The 21,422-nt window shown below is 40.2% G+C and overlaps 1 protein-coding gene and 1 pseudogene across 6 annotated transcripts in view; both read right to left on the bottom strand.

Moving 5' to 3' along the window:
- The window catches only part of COG6 (component of oligomeric golgi complex 6), a 103,535-nt gene extending 101,300 nt beyond the window's left edge, over positions 1-2,235 (bottom strand). For 3 of the 6 annotated variants that reach the window (XM_055245236.2, XM_063618848.1, XM_063618847.1), the window contains exon 1: positions 1,969-2,199. In XM_055245236.2, coding sequence (XP_055101211.2) covers positions 1,969-2,121 — 153 coding nt within the window. In that variant the 5' untranslated portion in view covers positions 2,122-2,199. Of the gene's footprint in view, positions 1-1,968 lie in introns of all 6 variants that reach the window. The other 3 variants (XM_055245241.2, XM_055245237.2, XM_063618849.1) reach the window with 3 other exon arrangements.
- A 12,730-nt stretch (positions 2,236-14,965) lies between these two features.
- On the bottom strand, positions 14,966-15,976 carry LOC134732618 (uncharacterized; annotated as a pseudogene).
- Between the last annotated feature and the right edge of the window lie 5,446 nt (positions 15,977-21,422).

The raw sequence follows: 21,422 nt of genomic DNA, 5'->3' as shown, positions 1-21,422 counted from the left end.
GAAAGTACATGATTTTTCTTACAGAGAGAACATGAATGGAAGACAGAGCAGAGAACCAAGCCCAGGACATCACCATAGTACCCTAAATTCTGCAGACATACATTTCTACACCTCCACTACTGTATATTCTAGTAGGCTTACCCTTTCATGTTTCTGTTTCTTATTTTGAAATATTGGCTGGATTGACAAAAATAGTAAAGCTATTTATATAAATTCAATTTAGTATTTCGGAGGAAGCAAAAATATGTTTACAACTATAAATACTTACTTACCGTACAGAAAAAAAAAAAACCCCATAAAGTGAAGCAGTTTCTTTTGACTATAGCCTTGAAATGTCCTAAGGTCTGGTTCAAAGAAGTAATCAGTAATGCTGAATAAACAAAATCACAGACTCAGATGCAAATTACAGTTCCACCAGTTACTAGTTATATGACAACCTAGCTGCACTCTCTCCATGCTTTATTTTCCTCACGGTAAAAAGAAGGTCATGTGGCCAGGCGCAGTGGCTCACGCCTTGTAACCCCAACACTTTGGGAGGCTGAGGTGGGCAGATCACCTGAGGTCAGGAGTTCGAGACCAGCCTGACCAACATGGAGAAACCCCGTCTCTACTAAACATACAAAATTAGCCGGGCGTGGTGACACATGCCTGTAATCCCAGCTACTCGGGAGGCTGAGGCAGGCGAATCGCTTGAACCCGGGAGGCAGAGGTTGCGGTGAGCCGAGATTGCGCCATTGCACTCCAGCCTGGGCAACAAGAGCAAAACTCTTTTTAAAAAAAAAAAAAAAAAAAAAAAAAAAAAAAAAAAAAAAAGGCCATGTTATCTATATCAGAGCAAGTAGCAGTCTTAAATGATACAATAAATATCAATATGAGACACATTAAACACTTCATAAATTTTATGATAAAATTAATATTTGTTAAGAAACAGTAAGTGCCAGGCTCTTTGCAAAGGACTTTACCTGGAGTTTCTCACTGAGTCCTCAAATAACAACCATGAGAAAGTTACTAGCAGTATTCCTAATTCCTAAACAGAAGCTGAGATTAGTGAAGGGACTTAAATAATAATGCACACATTTAGTGGTTCTATCTAACAAGTGGTAGCCCCCAGAGCCCTAATTTCTTATTCATTACATTGCAATGTTATTTTTTTACATATCGGAGTCAAATTGTTATCGACAGCTTATTTTCAATTACCTACATATTCACCTATAAAACTCTCTAACTTTGACATATGTTCTTCTTTATGTTACACTGCCATGACCAATTTACCTAGCGACTCACAGAGACAGAAGAGATGGCTGGGTATGTGAGGAGCTGTAAAGTCCAACTTAAGATTCAGGAGGTACTTGGGAGAGCATGCGGTCAGTTTATCTTCTAAAGAAATACAGCCTGAGCCCACAAATCTTAGCGCTTGGCTCATAACAAAAACTACATATGAGTTCATTTCAGCCACGGGCAAAGGTAGTTCTTTCGCGCTGCAAATTATTGCAATTGTTGTCACTTGTCGGTGGAAACGCATCCTTATCCCTACCACTGCTCTCTTGGTCTCCCGACCCCCATTCGCGCTGCCTTATCTTGGAATCTGCTCTTCTGCATCTATTTCCTATCCAGTCTTATGCTCTCCTCCTCTCTCCCAGCTCACACAGCCAAATGCCTCCGGGGGTGTTTGAAGGACACTTCTCGACGCGCCACCGTTCACCAATCCCATCCAGAGAGCCTTGAAGGCACCTTTTCAGGTGGAGAGAACGCCCTGGAAACCCCTTTGCTTTTCCGGAGGTTGCTGGGGCTCCCCCTTCTCACCCTCGCCGGCGCCCGCAGAGCAGCGGAACCCGCAGGTCTGGGGTCACTCGCGGTCCTTCTGCTGCCGGGACGAGGGAGACCGCGGTGGGTCCCTGACAGACGCCGCCCCTGGCCCGGCTCTGCCCCGCGGGAACCTGTGACTCCGGCCCCACCAGCCCCGGTTACCTTATCGTTGTCCAGTCGCGTCTCCAGGATCTTATGCAGCTTGCGCGACAGCGGGTTGCTGGTCGTCGCCGAGATCCCGCCTGCCCCATTGTTGAGGCCGTTGGCAGCCCCGGCCGCAGACACTGCGACCACTTCCCCGCTGCCCTCGGCCATAGCGCTGCGCGTCCTGCCCCCTGCTGCCACCTCAGCCTGGCAGCGACGGCTGCGGCAGCGCGAGTATTGCGCATGTGCAGATCGGCCGCGCATGCGTATCGGCCCCGGAAGTCTCCGCCGGGTAACCCTGCTTGGGCTTCCAGAAATGTGAGGGGTGGAGAAGATGTGGGGGGCGGGACAGGACCCTCAGGTAGGAGGAGAAAATTTATAGGATTAGAGAGGACTTTGGAATTATGAATCTGCGACCTTCTGAGCTAATTAGATGACAATCAAATGTAATATGTAAAATATACCAAGACTTGTGCCTGGCACATACATTCAATGTAAGTTAAATGAAAGTTTAAATTAAATTTGCCTTATCTGAATTCATTTTTTTGAAAATTATTTATTGAAGGCATAGTATGTGCCAGGTACTCTGGTAGGCACTGGAGAATCTACATTGTGTGTCTGAAACAGACAAAGCTGTTAACAGATGTTATTAGGTTGTGATGAGTGCTCAGGGCTTGAAGTAGCACAGTGAAAGAAAATGGAGGAAAAGGCCCACTTCACTCAGGGAAGTTTGGAGAGGAGTTGACACTTAAACTGAGATTTGAAGGAGAATCAGAATGTGAGGAGAAATCATTCCCAGGCAGAAGAAAGTGTGTAAGTGTACAGGCCTCAAAACAAGATGAACTTGGCCCTAACACAAAGGGACCAGAGCCCATGTAGCTGTAAAGTAATGGATAAGAAATTAACAAGTTGAGAAAACTTCCCAGGAAACTCTGGAAAACAAACATCATTGGCTTTTTTTCTTTCTTTTCTCAGTTTTTTATTTTTATTTTTTTTATTTTTTTATTTTTTTTTGAGACGAAGTCTCGCTCTGTCGCCCAGGCTGGAGTGCAGTGGCGCAATCTCGGCTCACTGCAAGCTCTGCCTCCCGGGTTCACGCCATTCTCCTGCCTCAGCCTCTCCGAGTAGCTGGGACTACAGGCGCCCGCCACCATGCCCGGCTAATTTTTTGTATTTTTAGTAGGGACAGGGTTTCACCGTGGTCTCGATCTCCTGACCTCGTAATCCACCCACCTCAGCCTCCCAAAGTGCTGGGATTACAAGCGTGAGCCACCGCGCCTGGCCCTTTTCTCAGTTTTTAAAATTTGGATCAAAATAAAATTGCTGGGCTTCTGTGAATTATTTGTCAGAAACACTATTTGGCTCTTGTCATAAATTTTCCTTGTTTCATATATGTCTATGTACATAGTTATATTGTATATCAGACTTAAGGGAAAATTACCTGTTACACAGGTCACATAAAGAAAGCACTGACAAAACCACTCATCTCTACTCTAATGAAGAAGAGAAGGCTCAACTATCCAAAAGAAAAAAATATACAAAAGCAACAATATCTAGGGATGAATTCAACAAAAAATACAGAGAACCTAGATGAAGAAACTTTAAAGTGCTACTGGGAGAACATAAAAGTTAAATCAATGAAAAAATATATTGTTCTCTTCAACAGGAAGACTCAATATTGTAAGATGTCTTTTCTCTCTCACAGATAAATTTAAGTTCAGTGTAACCAAAATTAAAATATCAAAGGTTTACCTAAGGTGTATATATCCAAATGAATTTGTATATATACAAAGCAATAATATAATGTAGAGTTTGCAAATATGTGCAATTAAAAGGAATGACAATGATAACATGCCAAGTAAGGAGCGGTCATGAAATACCACATATTACATGACTTCTTTATGTGAAATCTCTCAAATAGGTAAATCAATAGAGATAGAAAGTAGATGAGTGGTTCTGGGAAGAGGAGTGTTGGGAAGAGGGAATGGGGAGTATCAGTTTATGGTACAGGTTAGTTTTTGGGGAGATGAAAATACTCTAAAGCTAAATTGTGGTGATGGTTGCACAACTCTGTAAACATACTAAAAACCACTGAACTGTACACTTTAAATGAATGAATTGGATGGCATGCAAGTTTCATCTCAAAGCTGTTTTTTAGGCCAGGTGTGGTGGCTCACACCTGTATTCCCAGCACTTTGGGAGGCTTAGGCAGGGGGATCGCTTGAGTTCAGGAGTTAAAGACCAGCCTGGGCAACATAGCGAGACCCTGTCTCTACAAAAAAAAAAAATAATAATACGAAAACTAGTCGAGTGTGGTGGCATGCCTGTGGTCCCAGCTACTTGGAAGGTTGAGGTGGGAGTATCACTTGAGCTCAAGCTTGTGGTAAGTCATAATCATGCCACTGCCCTCTACTCTAGCCTGGGTGACAGAGCAAGGCCCTATCTTAAAATTGAAAAAAAAAAAACAAAGCTGTTTATTTTAAAAAGTAAATTGGAGGTAAATAGACCAAATGTTTAAGTAATAAAAAATACAAATTTATATTAGTTTTTAAAAACTTTATTGAGATATAATTTACAGGCCATAAACTTCACCTGTTAAAAGTATAAAATATGACCGCTTTTAGTTCATTTACAGAGTTGGCAAATATCACCATCATCTAATTTTAAGACATTTTCATTACTTTAAAAAGAAAACTGTACCCACTAGCACTCCCCATTTTCCCCTCTCTACCACCCTAGGAAACCACAAATCTGCTCTCTGTCTCTATAGATATGCCAGTTTGGGACATTTCATATAAACAGAATTGTACAATATGTAACATTTCATGCCTGACTTCTTTCACTTAGCATAATTTTTCAAGGTTCATCTATTTTGTAGCTTGTATCAGTGTTTCATTCCCTATTATTGCCAAATAATAATCCATTATATGGATCTCCCATATTTTATTCATTCATTTGTCAGATGGCTATTTAGATAGTTTCAAATTTTTGGCTTTTATGAAAAATGCCTCTATGAATTTTCATGTGAGAGTTTTTGTGTGGATATATTTTTTCACTTTCCTTAGGAAGATACCTAGGAGTAGATTGTTCTTATGGTTAACTCTACGTTTAATGTTTTGTGAAACTGTCAAATAGTTTTCCGAAGTGACTGCCCCATTTTTCATTCCCACCAGCACTGTATGAGGGGCTCCAGTATTCTCCACAACCTGAATAGCACTTGTTATGGTCTGTCTTTTTTATCTTATCCATCCTACTCAGTGTGATGTGATATTTCATTGAGATTTGGCTTTCCATTTCCTAGTGACTAATGATACTGAGTTGTAAGAATTCTTTATGTATTCTGGATACTAGTCCTAACAATTTATTGCAAAATATTTTTTCCTAATTTGCTTGTCTTTTCACTTTCTCAATGGCATCCTTTGAAGCACAATTGATCTTAATTTGATGAGATACAGCTTACCAATTTCCTTTTTTATTATTTGTGCTTTTGGTGCCTTATTCAAGAAATTATTACCCAACCTAGATCACAAAAATTTATTCCTGTGTTTTCTTCTATTACATTGGCACAAAAGTAATTGCAGATTTTGCCATTGAAAGTAATGGCAAAATTTGCAATTACTTTTGCACAGGCCTAATAAAATTTTATAGTTTCAGCACTTATTTTATTAAAGCCTATCTTGTACCTTGAGCTAATTTTTGTGTATGGTTGTTAGGTAGGGATCCAGTTTTATTGTCTTAAACATGGATATTCAGTTGTCTCCCACACCATTTGCTGCAACTATTCTTTCTCCCATGTGAGCTTTTCTATAGATTGAGAAAAAGCAGATGATAAAATCCAATTTCCATTCATGATTAAAGAAACAAGCAAACTCTTAGCAATTTGAATAGAAGGGGATTTCCTTAATTGGATTAAGAGTATATACAAAAAAAAACCCTATGACAAACATCACACCTAAGGAAATATTTAAAACTTTCTTCTTGACATCAAGAATAAGATAAAAACTATCCACTATCACTGCTATTCAATATTTCACTAGAGGCTCAAACCAGAATAATAAACTAAGAAAAAAGTCATAAGGATTAGACAGAATTTTAAAAATTTACACTTTTTAATAGGTGATGCAATTGTGTCCCTATATAATCCAGAAGGATCTATAGAAAAAGTGTTAGAATTAAAATAATAACCTATTTCACATATTGTTTTCCAAAACTCCAAAAAGGACAGAATCTTGGAATTCAACTAGCTTGCAAAAGAGGTTGTGTGACTCTTTAGCACCTCATTGCAAAAATATGTTTTTACATTGGTCAGGACTTACTTCATCAGTTACCATTGAAGTGCCTGTAAAGGTGATTAAAAATCCAAAATTAAAAAAGATATGGAGCCAGGTGCAGTGGCTCATGCCTGTAATCCCAGCTACTCAAGAGGCTGAGGCAGGAGAATTGCTTGAACCTGGGAGGCAGAGGTTGCAGTAAGCCAAGATTGCACCACCGCACTCCAGCCTGGATGGTAGAGCAAGACCCCTTCTTTAAAAAAAAAAAAAAAAGAGAAGAAGAAAAGATAAAGATATAGAGGTTGGGCACAGTGGTTTATACCTGTAATCCCAGCACTTTGGGAGATAGGGGCAGGAGGACCACTTGAGCCCAGGAATATGAGACTAGCCTGGGCAACATCAAGAGACCCCACCTCTACAGAAAATTTTAAAAATTAGCCAGTTGTGATGGTGCATGTTTGTATCCCAGCTACTTGGAAGGCTAAAGTGGGAGGATCACTTGATCTCAGAAGGTTGAGGCTGCAGTGAGCTGTGATTGCACCACTGCACTCCAGCCTGGGTAACAGAGTGAGAATCTGTCACCAAAAAACAAGAAGAAAGAAAGAGAGGGAGGGCTGGAGTGGGGTGTGGAGAAAAGAAAAGAAAAAAGAAAAGAAAAGAAAAAAGAAAAGAAAAGAAAAAAGAAAAGAAAAGGAAAGGAAAGAAAGCAGGAGAGAAAAGAAGAAGGAAAGAAAAGGAGAAGAAAAGAAAGAAAATATTTGGGCTGGGCATGGTGGCTCACACCTCTAATCCCAGTACTTTTGGAGGCTGAGGCAGGCAGATAGCTTGAGCCCAGCAGTTTGAGAATAGCCTAGGCAAGACGGAGTTGTCACTATGAAAATACAAAAATTTAGCCCAGCGTGGTATCACGTGCTCCTGTAGTCTCAGCTACTCAGGAGGTTGAGGTGGGAGGATTGCTTGAGCCTGGGAGGCGGAGGGTGCAGTGATCCGAGATCATGCCACTGCACACCAGCCTGGTTGACAGAGTGAGACCTTATGTTAAAAAAAAAATTGATTCTAATGTTATTTAAGTTATTCTAGGATTCAGGATTTCGTAACTTTGGCACCATTGACATTTGGGGCTGCATATTTTGTTGTTGTTGTTGGGAACTATTCTGTTCACTGTAGGATGTGTAGCAGCATTGCTGGCCTCTATCTACTAAATGCCAGTAGCATCCTCCCCAGTTGGAACGATCAAAATGTCTTCAGACATTGCCAATGCCCCTGAGGGGCAAAATTGTCCAGGGTTGATAACCACTGTTCCAAGCCATAAGTATTTTAGATATCTGATATTACTTAACATATTACCCCAAAACTAGTATATTTTAAAAAATCATAACTTCTGTGAATCAAGAAATCAAGAGTGACTTGGCTAGGCGGTTTAGGCTCAGGGTCTCTCATGAAGCTGCAGTCAGATATTACCTAGGACTGCAGTCATCTGAAAGCTTAATTGGTGCTGGAGGATTCACTTCGAGGTGGCTCACTCACATGGCTGGCATATACTACTCACTAAAAGGAGGCTCAATTCCTCACCAAATGGGCCTTCCCACAGGGCTGAGTGTCCTCATAACATGGCACTCTTCCTGCTAGGCATTTACTATGGATATAATGCAAAAACTTGCCACAGTATATGAACAAAGATATTTATCATATCATGGTTTGTAATAGAAAAATAGAGAGAAAGAAAGAGAAAGGAAGGAAGGGAGAATGAGAGGCAGAGAGAGAGAGAGAGAAAGAAAGGAGGGAAGGAAGGAGAGACTAAGGGAGGGAGGAGGAAAGAGAGACAACCAAAGTGTCTATCAATAGAGGACTGAACAAATAAATTATGATGCACTCATTCATTCAGCAGAATACTATGCAAATGTTATCTGCTATGAAGGAGATTTAAATGCTAACAGGGAAAGAATTCCACAACATATTATGTAAAAAAGCAAGCTATATTATGTATGTATGATGAGATCACTTACATGTATGAAATGGAGAGATACATATAAATTTAGATTTTTTTTCAGGATGGCATTCCAGTGGAAGGAAGGCTTACATTTTCCATTTTGTACCTTTCTAAACTGATTGAAATTGTCTAGTCTTATTCATGTATTACTAAATATATTAACAGAAGTTATTAAGGTACAGTAACCATGACCCACTTTTCTTGTTTATTTCTAATTCTCTGAATTAACAATTGTAAAAAAGTAAACGAGATAATTCATGAATTAAAATAATATGTGGTAGCATGAAAACAGGGAAATTATTTTATGTTTTAAATGCTTAAGTATGTTTTTATGAGGCTAATTATAAATTGTTAAGGGCTTAAAATCAATATTTGTCAAGAGTTAAAATAAATTTTCAGGTGTGCCTCATCAGATACGTGTGTGTGTACGTATCCATATATTTTTGAAAATAACAATTTTTAGTGAAAATGTGAAAGATAATTTTTTATAGTAAGCTCCATAAAGTAGTAGAACATTAAAAGAATTAAAAGATATGCTTTGACCTAAATATTTCGATTCAATGGGAGAACAAATACACACATGTAAAAGAGCAAAGGATTTAAAAGAAAATGACAGAAACACCATGCAATAGAGTGAAATGTGGAGATTCTTACCTTCTAAGAAATGGTTGAGGCCAGATGCGGTGGCTCACCCTTGTAATCCCAGCACTTTGGGAGACCAAAGTGGGCAGATCACCTGAGGTCAAGAGTTCGAGGCCAGCATGATAAAACCCTATCTCTTTTAAAAATACAAAAATTAGCCAGACGCGGTGGTGCGTGTCTGTAATCTCAGTCACTAGGGAGGCTGAGGCAGGAGAATTGCTTGAACCCGGGAGGCAGAGGTTGCAGTGAGCCGAGATTGCACCACTGCACTCCAGCCTGGGCGACAGAGCAAGACTCCATCTAAAAACAAACAAACAAAAAAAAAAAAAAAGAAAAGAAAAGAAAGAAAGAAAAAAGAAAAGGTTGAAAGGAGGGCCTCTCCAAGCTCCTATTCCTCTCCTTTAGATCAAGCTTGTCCAACCTGAGGCCTGCAGACTGCATGGATATGGCCCGGGACAACTTTGAATTCTGCCCAACACAAATTTGTAAACTCGCTTAAAACATTATGGATTTTTTGCAATATTTTTTTAGATCATCAGCTATCATTAGTGTTAGTGTATTTTATGTGTGGTCCAGGGAAGCCAAAAGATTGGACACCATTGCTTTAGACAGTTATTTAAGCTTTCTTGCCCTTTGGCTTCTGAAATAAGAGGAAGTCACTTTGTATTGGCTACTGTGGCTTCATCAAAATATAATATGGCATTTATTAAAGCTATGTCTAGTGAGTCATAGAATTTTCAGCCTTCTACATTTTTCATTGTGTTGATAATAGTAGCTCCCATTATTTAGCAACTATGTTTATTGTAAATCAGGCTCTGTGCTAGAATTTATTATACACTATTTTTATCTTCACAGCTACCCTGCAACATAAGGATCATTACCACATTATCATGTAATTAGTACTCTTCTTGATGAGTAATCCAAGACTAAAGAAACCTTTCCAAGGGTATATGGCTAACTCAGATAACATAGCCAGCTACCACCTAAGTTGGCATGTAGTTAAAGGGTTTGGCCGGGCGTGGTGGCTAATGCTTGTTATCCCAGCATCTTGGGAGGCCGATGTGGGGAGATCGCTTGAGGTCAGGAGTTCGAGGCCAGCCTGGCCAACTTAGCGAAACCCCGTCTCTACTAAAAATACAAAAATTAGCTGGGCATGGTGGTGCGCACCTGTATTCCCAGCTACTCCATAGGCTAAGGCAGGAGAATCTCTTGAACCCGAGAGGCAGAGGTTGCAGTGAGCCGAGATCATGCCACTGCACTCCAGTCTGGGCAACAGAGCAAGACTCTGTTTTTAAAAAATAATAATAATAAATAATAAATAAATAAAGGGTTGCATTACTGCTTTCTCGGTATTGAGCTGTGTACACCTCTCCCTTGGAATGTAAGCAAAAACTTTTGCAGCTAAACATTCAAATATGTTCTATGTTGGTGTTGCCTTGACCAAGTTCTTACTGCCTTCACACTGACACCAGCATTATTTTTCTAAAACACAGATTTGTACCTATCACTTTTTTTGCTTTAAAAATCGTGATGGTTTGTGAAACAGTTATCCAGTGGGGATCTTTTTTAAAAAAAAAAAAAGAAAGAAGAAAAGTAAAAAAGTAATAAAATGAAATAAAATAAAAACTGTGATGGTAGTTATCAAATAAATGAATGTTTTATTATGGTATACACAGGCCTTCATAATCAGACCTCATCATCAGATTTCATGTTATCACTCTGGCCTTATTTCTAGGCACTTGCTTCATGATTGTGACATTCTGGCCATACTCCATTTGCTAGGCTACAAATGCATCACAAACTTTCGTCTCCTTATGTTGGCTCCTACAACCCACTTGTGTTAGTCTATTTGGGCTACTATAACAAAATATGTAAACTGGAGAGCTTTTAAACAACAGAAATTTATTTTTCACAGTTGTGGAGGCTGGGAAGTCCAAGATCAAGGCACTGGCATATTCGGAGTCACGTGAGGGCCCACTTCCTGGTTCATAAATGGCTCCTTCTCACTGTAATTTCACAGGTAGGAGGAAGTGGCTAGTGAGTTCTTTGAGGCCTCTTTTGCAAGAACACGAATTCCAATCATGAGAGCTCCACCCTCATGGCCTAATCACCTCCCAAAGGCCACACCTCCTAATTCTAACTTGGGAATTAGGATTTCAACTTATGAATTTTGTAGGGACACAAACATTCAGATTTTAGCACTACTCTTTCAGGAAAGCCTTCTCTTATGAAACTGGCAATATCTTATTTGTCCTTCAGGCCCCACTCAAACAATTCTTTCTACCTTCATGCAGCACCCTACCTCTCCTTGAGCAGAATTAATTGGTCCCTCATGCAAATTTCATACCATATCATTATTTTTAAAATGTATTTCTATATTTGTTGTTCCCCCACTAGACTCTAAGTACCTGGATGATGAGGACTATGTCACTCATCTTTGTCTTCCCAGTTCCCAGCACAGCATCAGGGACAATATACGTGCCTTAGTAAGCTAAAGCCTTACTCAATGAAAAAGATTGAAACGAAGTTTTATGGCTTTATAAGTTAGAGTTCTTAATTGCAATTGTTAGGAGGAGACTGAGGACAATTTAAATATCAATGTATTTATTGAAAGAACAGTGGGTAGGTCTTAGAATCAACAAGAAGGAGGAAGAACCAAGCTTGTAAGAGAGGCAAAAACGTAAGGAAACTAGGCACACATAACCATCATCAAAATCACTGCACGAAACAACTTGTCATGGGCCCATTGTGAGATGCACAGATTGCTCCACCCATACTGCAATGTCTGCAAAATGCTATAACAATGCCTGGGTTATGAAATAAGATGTATAGAAGCTGAATTATCTAATTTGGAAAAGAACACACAACTGCCACATATATCTGAGCTATGTCACACCACCATCAGTGAAACTGTACAAACAACCTTTTCAGTCCAAGTCTCATACAACAATTCCTTGTTCTCAAAGTACATATATTTACACATGTTTCCTATTCTCTTTCAGTCTCAACTTTCATCTGGCACACACATGTCCGTGCATATACATAAATACATCGTTTAATATTAAGGTATAAATATTCTTGTACTTTCTAAAGCTCTGGTTGTGTCCTCTTTCCTTATATAGATTTATTCATTCTCTAAAAGCAAAATTCTAATTGTGTTCACTTGTCTGTTCTTGTAGTCCCAAACTGTAGGGTTGCCTTACTTATTCAGTACATACCACATTTAACCCTTCAATAGCAGGGTCTCCAATTTAAATATCACAGTTAGTAATTTCATTATTCAACTTCTATGCTGGTGGCTTTAACACACAAACTATCTATTTTCCCTTCTTTCTAGTTAGCCTCCCAGTCATTATTCTGCATAGGCCTGGCAGCCTTCTGCTTTTAATTAATTGCTATTGATTTTCTTTTCAGAACATACGAACCCAGGGCCTCTTAGTGGAATTAAGCACCCACCTGTCAGAGAGAATCTGATTTCTGTTGAACTCTTTCTGCTTAAGTTTCCCATGTGCACTATACTGTGCCTTGCCTATCCTACACCTCTGCCTGGAATGCCCTTCCTTTCTTCTTCCCTTGATTAGACTTATTCATTTAGGCTGCTCAGGAGCCTCATCTCCTAAGTGCCTTCCTAGTTAGGCCAGGTGTCCCTTCCATGTGCTTTCAAATAATCCTAAAGATTGTTCTCTCACTGTACATTTCACAGTAAAAATAATTATCCATGTGCTTTTATTATTTACACTAGTCTGTGAACTACTGAGGTGAGAAACCATGCCATTCATCTTTGAATACTGAGTCCTTTATGCAGTTCCTGAAATTTAGTAGGTGCTATAGTCTGAATGTTTGTGTTGCCTCAAAATGTGTACATTGAAATCCTGCCCCCAAGGTGATGGTATTGAAGTAGGACTTACCATCTGATCCAGCAATCTCATTACTGGGTATATACCCAAAGGATTATAAATCATTCTACTATAAAGACACATGCACACATATGTTTATTGCAGCACTATTCACAATAGCAAAGACTTGGAACCAGCCCAAATGCCTATCAATGATAGACTACATAAAGAAAATGTGGCACATATACACCATGGAATACTATGCAGCCATTAAAAAAATGAGTTCTTGTCCTTTGCAGGGACATGGATGAAGCTGGAAACCATCATCCTCAGCAAACTGACATAGGAACGGAAAACCAAACACCATATGTTCTCACTCATAATTGGGAGTTGAACAATGAGAACACATGGACACAGGAAGGGGAACATCACACACTGGGGCCTGTCAGGGGGTGGGAGGAAGGGGAGGGAGGACATTAGGACAAATACCTAATGCATGTGGGGCTTAAAACCTAGATGATGGGTTGATAGGTGCAGCAAACCACGATGGCACATGTATATCTATGTAACAAACCTGTGTGTTCAGCATACGTATCCCAGAACTTAAAGTAAAATTAAAGAAAAAAGAGGTAGGACTTCTGGGAGATGAGTAGATCATGACGGTTTCACTCTTACGAAAGAGACCAAAGAGAGCTAGCACACCCTTTCTATCATGTGAGAACTCTCCAAGAAGTCACCACGTTTAGGAAAGAGGCCAGGTCCTCATCAGACACCAAATCTGCTGGCATCTTGGTTTTTGACTTCCCAGTCTCCAGAACTATGAGAGATAAATATTTGTTGTTTACATGCCAGTTAGTCTATGCTATTTTGTTATGGCAGGCAGACTTAATTAGCAAGGAATAATTTAGTAAGTATTATTGAATAAACTGAAAATTAATATAAATAAATAGATGGACCAACTTTATTTGAATAAATCATGATCCAAATGGAAGCAAATATATTCTATCTTGTTGTTGTTGTTGTTTGAGATGGAGTTTCACTCCAGTCTCCCAGGCTGGAGCATAGTGGCACCATCATGGCTCACCGCAGCCTCAGCTTACTGGGCTCAGGTGATTCTCCCACCTCAGTCTCCTGAGTAACTGCGACCACAGGTGCCTGTCACCACGCCTGGCTAAATTTTGTGTTTTTGGTAGCTATAAGTTATCTGTGGTGTTGCCTTGCTTATTCAATATATATTTGATTAAAAATATAAGATTAAAAATATATGCCCAAGCTGGTCTCAAACTCCTAGGCTCAAGCTACTCGTCTGCCAAAATGCTGGGATTACAGGTGTGAGCCACTGCACCTGGTCTCTTCTATTTTAAACCAAGCTGAAAACATAGCATTTCAGGTACATTCTTAAACAGGCCTGAAAATGTTAATGGTTGAGATACAGTGAAAATAAAAATATTTTCAATGTTTTTTTTTTACTTATTAATGTTTCAAAAAACTTTTTGGCTCTCTAAATTTGTATCATTAATATTATAATGTGCACATAATATATGTATTATATATTTTATAGTCATATAATTTTTATATATCTATTCATATTTAAACTCTATGTATATGCTTTGTTGTTTTTAAAAGCCTTTGTTTAATACTTTGTGAAACAGCAGCTGAAAGTAGCTATTCTAGTTTCAAGCTGAACACTAACATGGCAAAAAACAGAGAAAGAAACCTTTCAACATTTCACAAAGGCACAATATATATTACTGTATACTACTTATAAGAAGGTTCACCACAAATAAAATTGCATCTAGAGCATATTTCATTGTCACTTTTAGAATAGTATTTCTTGTCAGACCTGATCCGATTAGCACTGTTTTTGTCTTGTAATATGGGTGTTGAATATCTTGTACTTGCAATCAAAGAAAGGTCAGCTGTACCATATTTTATTTGTAATTGTTTTATGAGTATTATTGTATTATTTTTTTCTTTTTTTTGAGTTAGAGACTCACTCTGTCACCCAGGCTGGAGTGCAATGGCATGATCTGGGCTCACTGCAACCTCCGCCTCCCAGGCTCAAGCGATTCTTCTGCCTCAGCCTCCTGAGTAGCTGGGATTACAGGTGCGTGCCAGCTACCAAGGTAGCTGCCACAGGGGGAGTGCTAGGGGAAGAATCGCTAAGTAAAATTACATGGAAAATTGAAGGGGACCAGCCTCTCCACGCCTGTGGGTATTTCTCATGAGGCAGGTTGGGAGACTGAGAAAAAGAAATAAGACACAGAGACAAAATATAGAGAAGGAAAAGTGGGCCCAGGGGACCAGCACTCGGCATATGGATGACCTGCACCAGCACCGGTCCCTGAGTTCCCTTAGATTTTATTGATTATTATTTTCACTATATCAGCAAGAGGAATGCAGTAAGAGAGCAGGGTGATTATAGGGAGAAGGTCAGCAAGAAAACATATGAGCAAAAGAATCTGTGTCATAATTAAGTTCAGTGGGAGGTACTATGCCTGAATGTGCACGTAGGCCAGATTTATGTTTCTCTCTGCCCAAGCATCTCAGTGGAGTAAAGAATAACAAAGCAGCATTGCTGCCAACATGTCTCGCCTCACGCCATAGGGCGGTTTTTCTCTTATCTCAGAATTGAACAAATGTACAATCGGGTTTTATACCGAGACATTCAGTTCCCAGGGGCAGGCAAGACTCAGTGGCCTTCCTCTATCTCAAATGCAAGAGGCTTTCCTCTTTTATTAATCCACCTCAGCACAGACCTTTCATGGGTGTTGGGCTGGGGGACGGTGAAGTGTTTCTCATCCCATGAGGCCATATTTCAGACTATCACATGGGGAGAAACCTTGGAAAATACCCAGCTTTCCAGGGCAGAGGTCCCTGAGGCTTTCCGTAGTCCATTGTGCCCCTAGTTTATTGAGACTGGAGAATGGCGATGACTTTTACCAAGCATACTGCTTGTAAACATTTTGTTAACAAGGCACATCCTGCACAGCCCTAGATTCCTTAAAACTTGATTCCATACAACACATGTTTTTGTGAGCTCAAGGTTGGGGCAAAGAGTTTGGCGCAAAGTTACAGATTAACAGCATCTCAGGGCAAAGCAATTGTTCAGGGTACAGGTCAACATGGAGCCTCTTATGTCTTCTCTTTCTACATAGACACAGTAACAGTCTGATCCCTCTTTCTTTTCCTTATAGAAAATCACAAAGCCCTTCTTCCTGCTTTTGGCCACCCAATAATGATATCATGAATGATAACAGGAGGTGCAGGACCTCAGCGTGACTCTCTCCCTGGCTCCAGCTGCTCCAGTAAAGCCCAGTGGACACAAGAAACACGGGAGTCTGCCGCCACCTAGAGGCCATGACTAGCACTGCGGCCCACGGCCAAAGCATCACGGAACAGGTACCTGTATTGGAGGATTCTCAAGGCAGTGGCTCTTCAGGGACCCCTGGGGAAAAGGAGCAGTATTTGAAGACTCCAAGGACCATACAAGTGACTTCAGAAGCCTCCCTTGATTCCTATTTTCCTCAGCCTCTTGGGGTGTGCTGTGCACTTATGAAATATTTTCACACAATTCAGAGACATTACTTTCTTCCACTTCCAAATGACGACCTAAAGGACCCCCCAAAAACTAGTATTTTTTTCTGGGCCCCACATTCCAGATCGCGGTGCATTGTCACATTCTGCTTTACTTCAAGTCCTCATCTGCCCAAGTTTCCAGGCCTCTCTCTTCTCTGAAGGACTCTAGAAACTGAAAAGCCTCTTCCCAGAGTCTCAAAGTGCAGTGAGTTACCAATGAAGAGCCAAGGAGAGCAGACACTTATAAGTATCTAGAATCCTTGATATTATTCCCTTGAAGTACCCCTATTTATGAGGGAGAAAATGGAGGCTTTCTTTCCCGTAGCCTCTTTTGATATCATGCGGGGTGGTTGGGGGAGGGCATAGCTCATTTTAGTTCCAGGTGCCCAGAGAGGTGGGAGTCACAACCCCAGTCCTGTCCTGTTGAAACAGCTGGGGAGGTCCCCAGGCCTAGCAGAAGCCAGGGAACCTAGAGGATCCTTCAGCCCATGCTGTCAGCTCCTGGACATGTAGCTGGGGGAGTGGATGCCCCTGCCTCATGGCAAAGCTGCCTCTACTATTTCTTCCCCTTTTGTCACTTCTCAGGTTTTCTCTTCCCTAACCTCTCCTCCATGATCTCCACCTTAGAAGCGTGTGTGTGTGTGGTGTGTGTGTGTAGTGTGTTTGTGTGTGCATGCCTGCACACCTATGTGAGAATAAGGAAGAGTAGAAAGCCCAGGTAGAAAGTAGAGCGCAGGGTTTTCCAGGACTTAGGGGCTCTCATTTCCAAAGCAAACCTGATGGGCGGGGTGCATGCAAGGCCTAGGAAGCTGGCTCCCTCCCTAATACTCGGTGCTCTGCCCAGTTTCTGGGATCTGGACCAGCCCTTGGCTTTTTTGGGGCCTCAGTCTTCCTGTTGTAAAAAGAGGAGTTGGACACAAAACTGTAGAAGCACATGTTCAGTGAGGAGAGGGTGTCATGCTCAATACCAGATACAATATTGGCATGGGGTGAGTTTGGGCAGACTTAGGTGCTCATGGGTGTTCAGGCCTCCAGACATGGCCAATGCAGGTGAGCATAGAGCACGGGGCGGCCAAGTCTTCTTTCCAGAGATACGGGATAAAACAATGAACCACGGGCTCTGCTCTTGAGGCTGGTCCCACAAGATTTGCCCACTTTCAGCCACCAACTGTTTGTTGAATTTCATGTCCTGTGAAGCCCATGCCCACCCCCATTACAGTGAGTGGCATAGGCCACTGGATCTGTAGGATGATGTCTTTTGCCTTTTTAAAATTTTAACTGACTGGATGTTTCTTTTTTCTCTTTTTCTGTTTTGTTTTGTTTCTAATTTTTAAGAGGTCTTTACAGGTCGGGCGTGGTGGCTCATGCCTTTAACTTCAGCACCTTGGGAGGCTGAGGCAGGTGGATCATTTGAGGTCAGGAGTTCAAGACCCGCCTGTCCAACTGGTAAAACCCCGTCTTTACTAAAAATAAAAAAAAAATTAGCTGGGCGTGGTGGCACAGGCCTGTAGTCCCAGCTACTCAGGAGGCTGTGGCAGAAGAATTGCTGAAACTCATAAGGCAGAGGTTGCAGCGAGCTGAGATCAGGCCACTGCACTACAGCCTAGGTGACAGAGCAAGACTCTGTATCAAAAAACAAACAAACAAAAAACAGAACAAAAACTCTTTATATAGCGGAAATGTGAGCCCCTTTGTAATTTCATGAATTGCAAATATTTATTCCAATTTTGGAAATTCTTTTCTTATTGTGGTGCTCTCTTTAAGTTTGATTTGGAGGTTATTGTTGTATTGTTTTGCTTTGTTTCTATGTAACTTCTTTCCAAATTGATTTGCAGATTTCTATTTTCACAACACAATATTTTGGCAGAAATCTTGTAAAAACTGTCTAATCAATTTAAAAATTTAAACACATATAAAAAAGCCAAGAACTGTAAAAACTATCCTGAAGAATAACAAGGTTTGTGAACTTAAAATGCCAGATATTCAGACTTAGATTAGAGCTATAGTAATAAAAGCTATGAATGGTAGTAATGCAAAAATAGGCACAAAGAAACTAGAAAAACTCGAGAGTCCAACTCAGACCTGCACATTTGGACATTTTGTATATTACAAAAGCAGCACAGAAAAGCAGTGGAGAGAAGACAGTCATGTTGGCAAATAGCCCTGGGTCAACTGGTTACTTAGGTGAGAAAGGAATACTCCTATCTTACATTATAACAAATTTCAATGACAGGTGGATTTTAAATTTTAAGGTGAAAGTTGAAAACAATATTTCTAGTAGATAACACAGATAAATATGTTCACGACCTTGGCACAGGCCACGACTTCTTACGACACAAAGTGCATTAACCATCAAGACAAAAATATAACAAATTGGATCTTATTAGATTTAAAACCTTCTCTTCATAAAAAAGAAAAACCTTCAAGAGAGTAGAAAGGAAAAAACACAGTGGAAATCAACATTTGCCATATATTTATGTGGCAAAAGCCTCATATCTAGATTATTTAACTAAATCCCATTAATTAATAAACAAAGATGTAATACATTGAAGAAAATTGGCAAACATGTGACTAGGAGTTCCAAATACAGAACCAAAGGGCCAAAAAGTAGATAAACATATCCACATCCTTATGCATCAGAAACATGCATATTACAACTACAATTCAATACCACCATGCAATTGTTAACATTTTTGAAAACTGACAAAATTAAGTACTAGTGATGATGTCAAGCAACTGGAACTTTCTTACACCGCTCTGTGTGTAAACTGTTATAACCGCATGCAAAACCTCCTGAGTAGTATCTCCTTACTTACACGATGTGCGTAAGCGCACTCTAGGACCCAGCAACTCCACTGTTAGGTATATACACCCAACAGAAATGCCAGCATCTTGTGCAATGCAGAAAAGCTCGAGGCAGCATTATTTGGTAATTTTCCAAACTGAAAACAACTCAAATGTGCATCAGTAATAAAATAAATAAATAAAACAACTGCATATTCCTTTATAAGGGTACATTATACTGATATAAAATTAATTACAGACATATTAAAATATATAAAAATCTCACAAACAATTTAATTAGATTTAAAAGTCCTAGACAGAGCAATCAGACAATAGAAAAAATTTAAAAAGTCATCCAAATAGAAAAACAAAGCTGAACTCTCTCTCTCCACTTGCAATATGAGTCTACGTAGCGAATGCTAAAGTGTCTCCAAAACTGCTTTTGGAGAAAACTTGAAAAGCCTCCTGAAATGGATAAACAAGTAAAGTTTTAGGACACAAAATCAATGTACAAAAATCAGTAGCATTTCTGTGCGCCAATAACATTGAATTCCTGAACATTTTCTATTTTTATTACATTTTCAATTTCTTCCCTCAGTTGCCCATATATTTTTTGATTTTTTAGCTAAACTAATTTATTCTTCTGTGCAATTTCACCTGGTTAACAGGCCCCAGGGCCAAAAAGTGAGAATAAAGTATTTGTCTGCATCCTGTTTCCTCATTTTGAAAACCAGTCTAGATGAAACCTGTACTTGTTCTAGGGAGTTGGCATGGAGAGAATTTATTTCCATTCTCAGCAGTGATGCCTGCCAGAAAGAGGGAGTTCCTGAGAAACAGCCAGTTGTCCCATACATACGGGGAATTCTCAGCCATGTTCGGTGACAACCACAAGCATTTTCACTCTGGTTAGACAGGACTCTGAATGGGTGTATGGGAAAAGAGCCAAACTAAAGGAGTCAAATACGACATTGCAAAGATTTATGCATTTACGCAGGGAACGTTTATTGTGTTAAATTATGTGCAAAACACTGCGCAAAGAGCAATTAAAATGAAAATTATTAAGGCATTACCTTTACTTCGGGAAACTCACATTAGTTAGATTCTCTGAACCCCAGAACTTAACAACAACCTAGTAAAAGCTTGCTCAGAGGGGAGAGAGGGTGGGGGCAGGAAGGTAAGATTAAAAATCGGGCTGAGTGGATGAGATAATTACCCCTGGTAATGCACTGGAAGTATGGATAAATTTGGGATGGGTGAAGACAAACGAGTCTCAGCAGAGGGTGCAGAAAAAAAAAAGGCAGAAACCCAGGTGGCTTATGCAGGAAGAGGAAGGAGTTTGCTGGACTGGGGAGAGTGACAGTAAAAAGCAGAGGATAATAGGCCTCTGTGGTCATCTAGGTACTGTGGGGTGGGTTAGTTGGAGGTTACAGAATCACAGAGGCACTTTTGAACAGTAGGGTGGGTAAATAAGAGCTATATTTTGGAATAATTATGTAGCAATGGTGGTTAGGAGCCATAGAAACTCAAAGTATTACATAAATATGCTTTTTTCTTATTATTCCACACAAGACTTTAGCCTTTCCTCTTAAACTGAGAAAGGAGTGGTTTTCTATGATGTTTTTAAATTCTTACAGGCAAGCATTACTCTTTGCTGCCTTTAGTAAAGGTTTGTTTTAACCAAATCCAAGAAGATTGAATGGATTTTCTTGCTCACAATGGTTCAGTGCAACATCTCATACCTTCTACTAGTTTTCAGAACATTTGATGTGATGCTCCTGACAGCCCAAAAGTATCCCCTTGTGCAGAAAGAAACCAGCATTGATGGAAATAATTGGCTGAGTGTCAATACTCCATGAAGGGTGCTCCGCTTGCTAAGGCTCCCTCCTCTGGGCTACGCCTTCTACACCATGGGTGTCCTGCTGCAGCAGAGCTGGAGCTTGGAAGGACCTCTATGGGTCTTCCCAGCACACAATATGTGCCCAGTTAGCATGGCAGAGTCCAGCTGCTCCCTCTCACCATTTTTTCTCCATTTGTCCCTTGTTGGGAATGGAGAGTTTTGCAACTGAGTTCAGTTCATGGTTGAAGTTAAAATCTCAGGTGATACTTGGTTCATGCTGACTTTTTTGAGAAGAACTTGGGAGAATAAAACATTAAAAAGGCCCTGGCCAGGGATGGTGGCTCATGCCTGTGTTCCTGGCATACTGATAGGCCAAGGAGATAGAATTGCTTCAGGCCAGGAATTTGATACCAGCCTTGTCAACATAGTGAGACCCCATTTATACAAAAAATTTTAAACATTAAAAAAGTTTGGCCAGGTGTGATGTTTCCCAACTGTAGTCCCAGCTATGTGGGAGATTGAGGCAGAGGATC

Source organism: Symphalangus syndactylus, chromosome 15 (genome assembly GCF_028878055.3).
Source record: "Symphalangus syndactylus isolate Jambi chromosome 15, NHGRI_mSymSyn1-v2.1_pri, whole genome shotgun sequence".
Classification (NCBI taxonomy): domain Eukaryota; kingdom Metazoa; phylum Chordata; class Mammalia; order Primates; family Hylobatidae; genus Symphalangus; species Symphalangus syndactylus.
The sequence above is the reverse complement of the archived record's forward strand: the minus strand, read 5'-3'. Positions and strand labels throughout refer to the sequence as shown.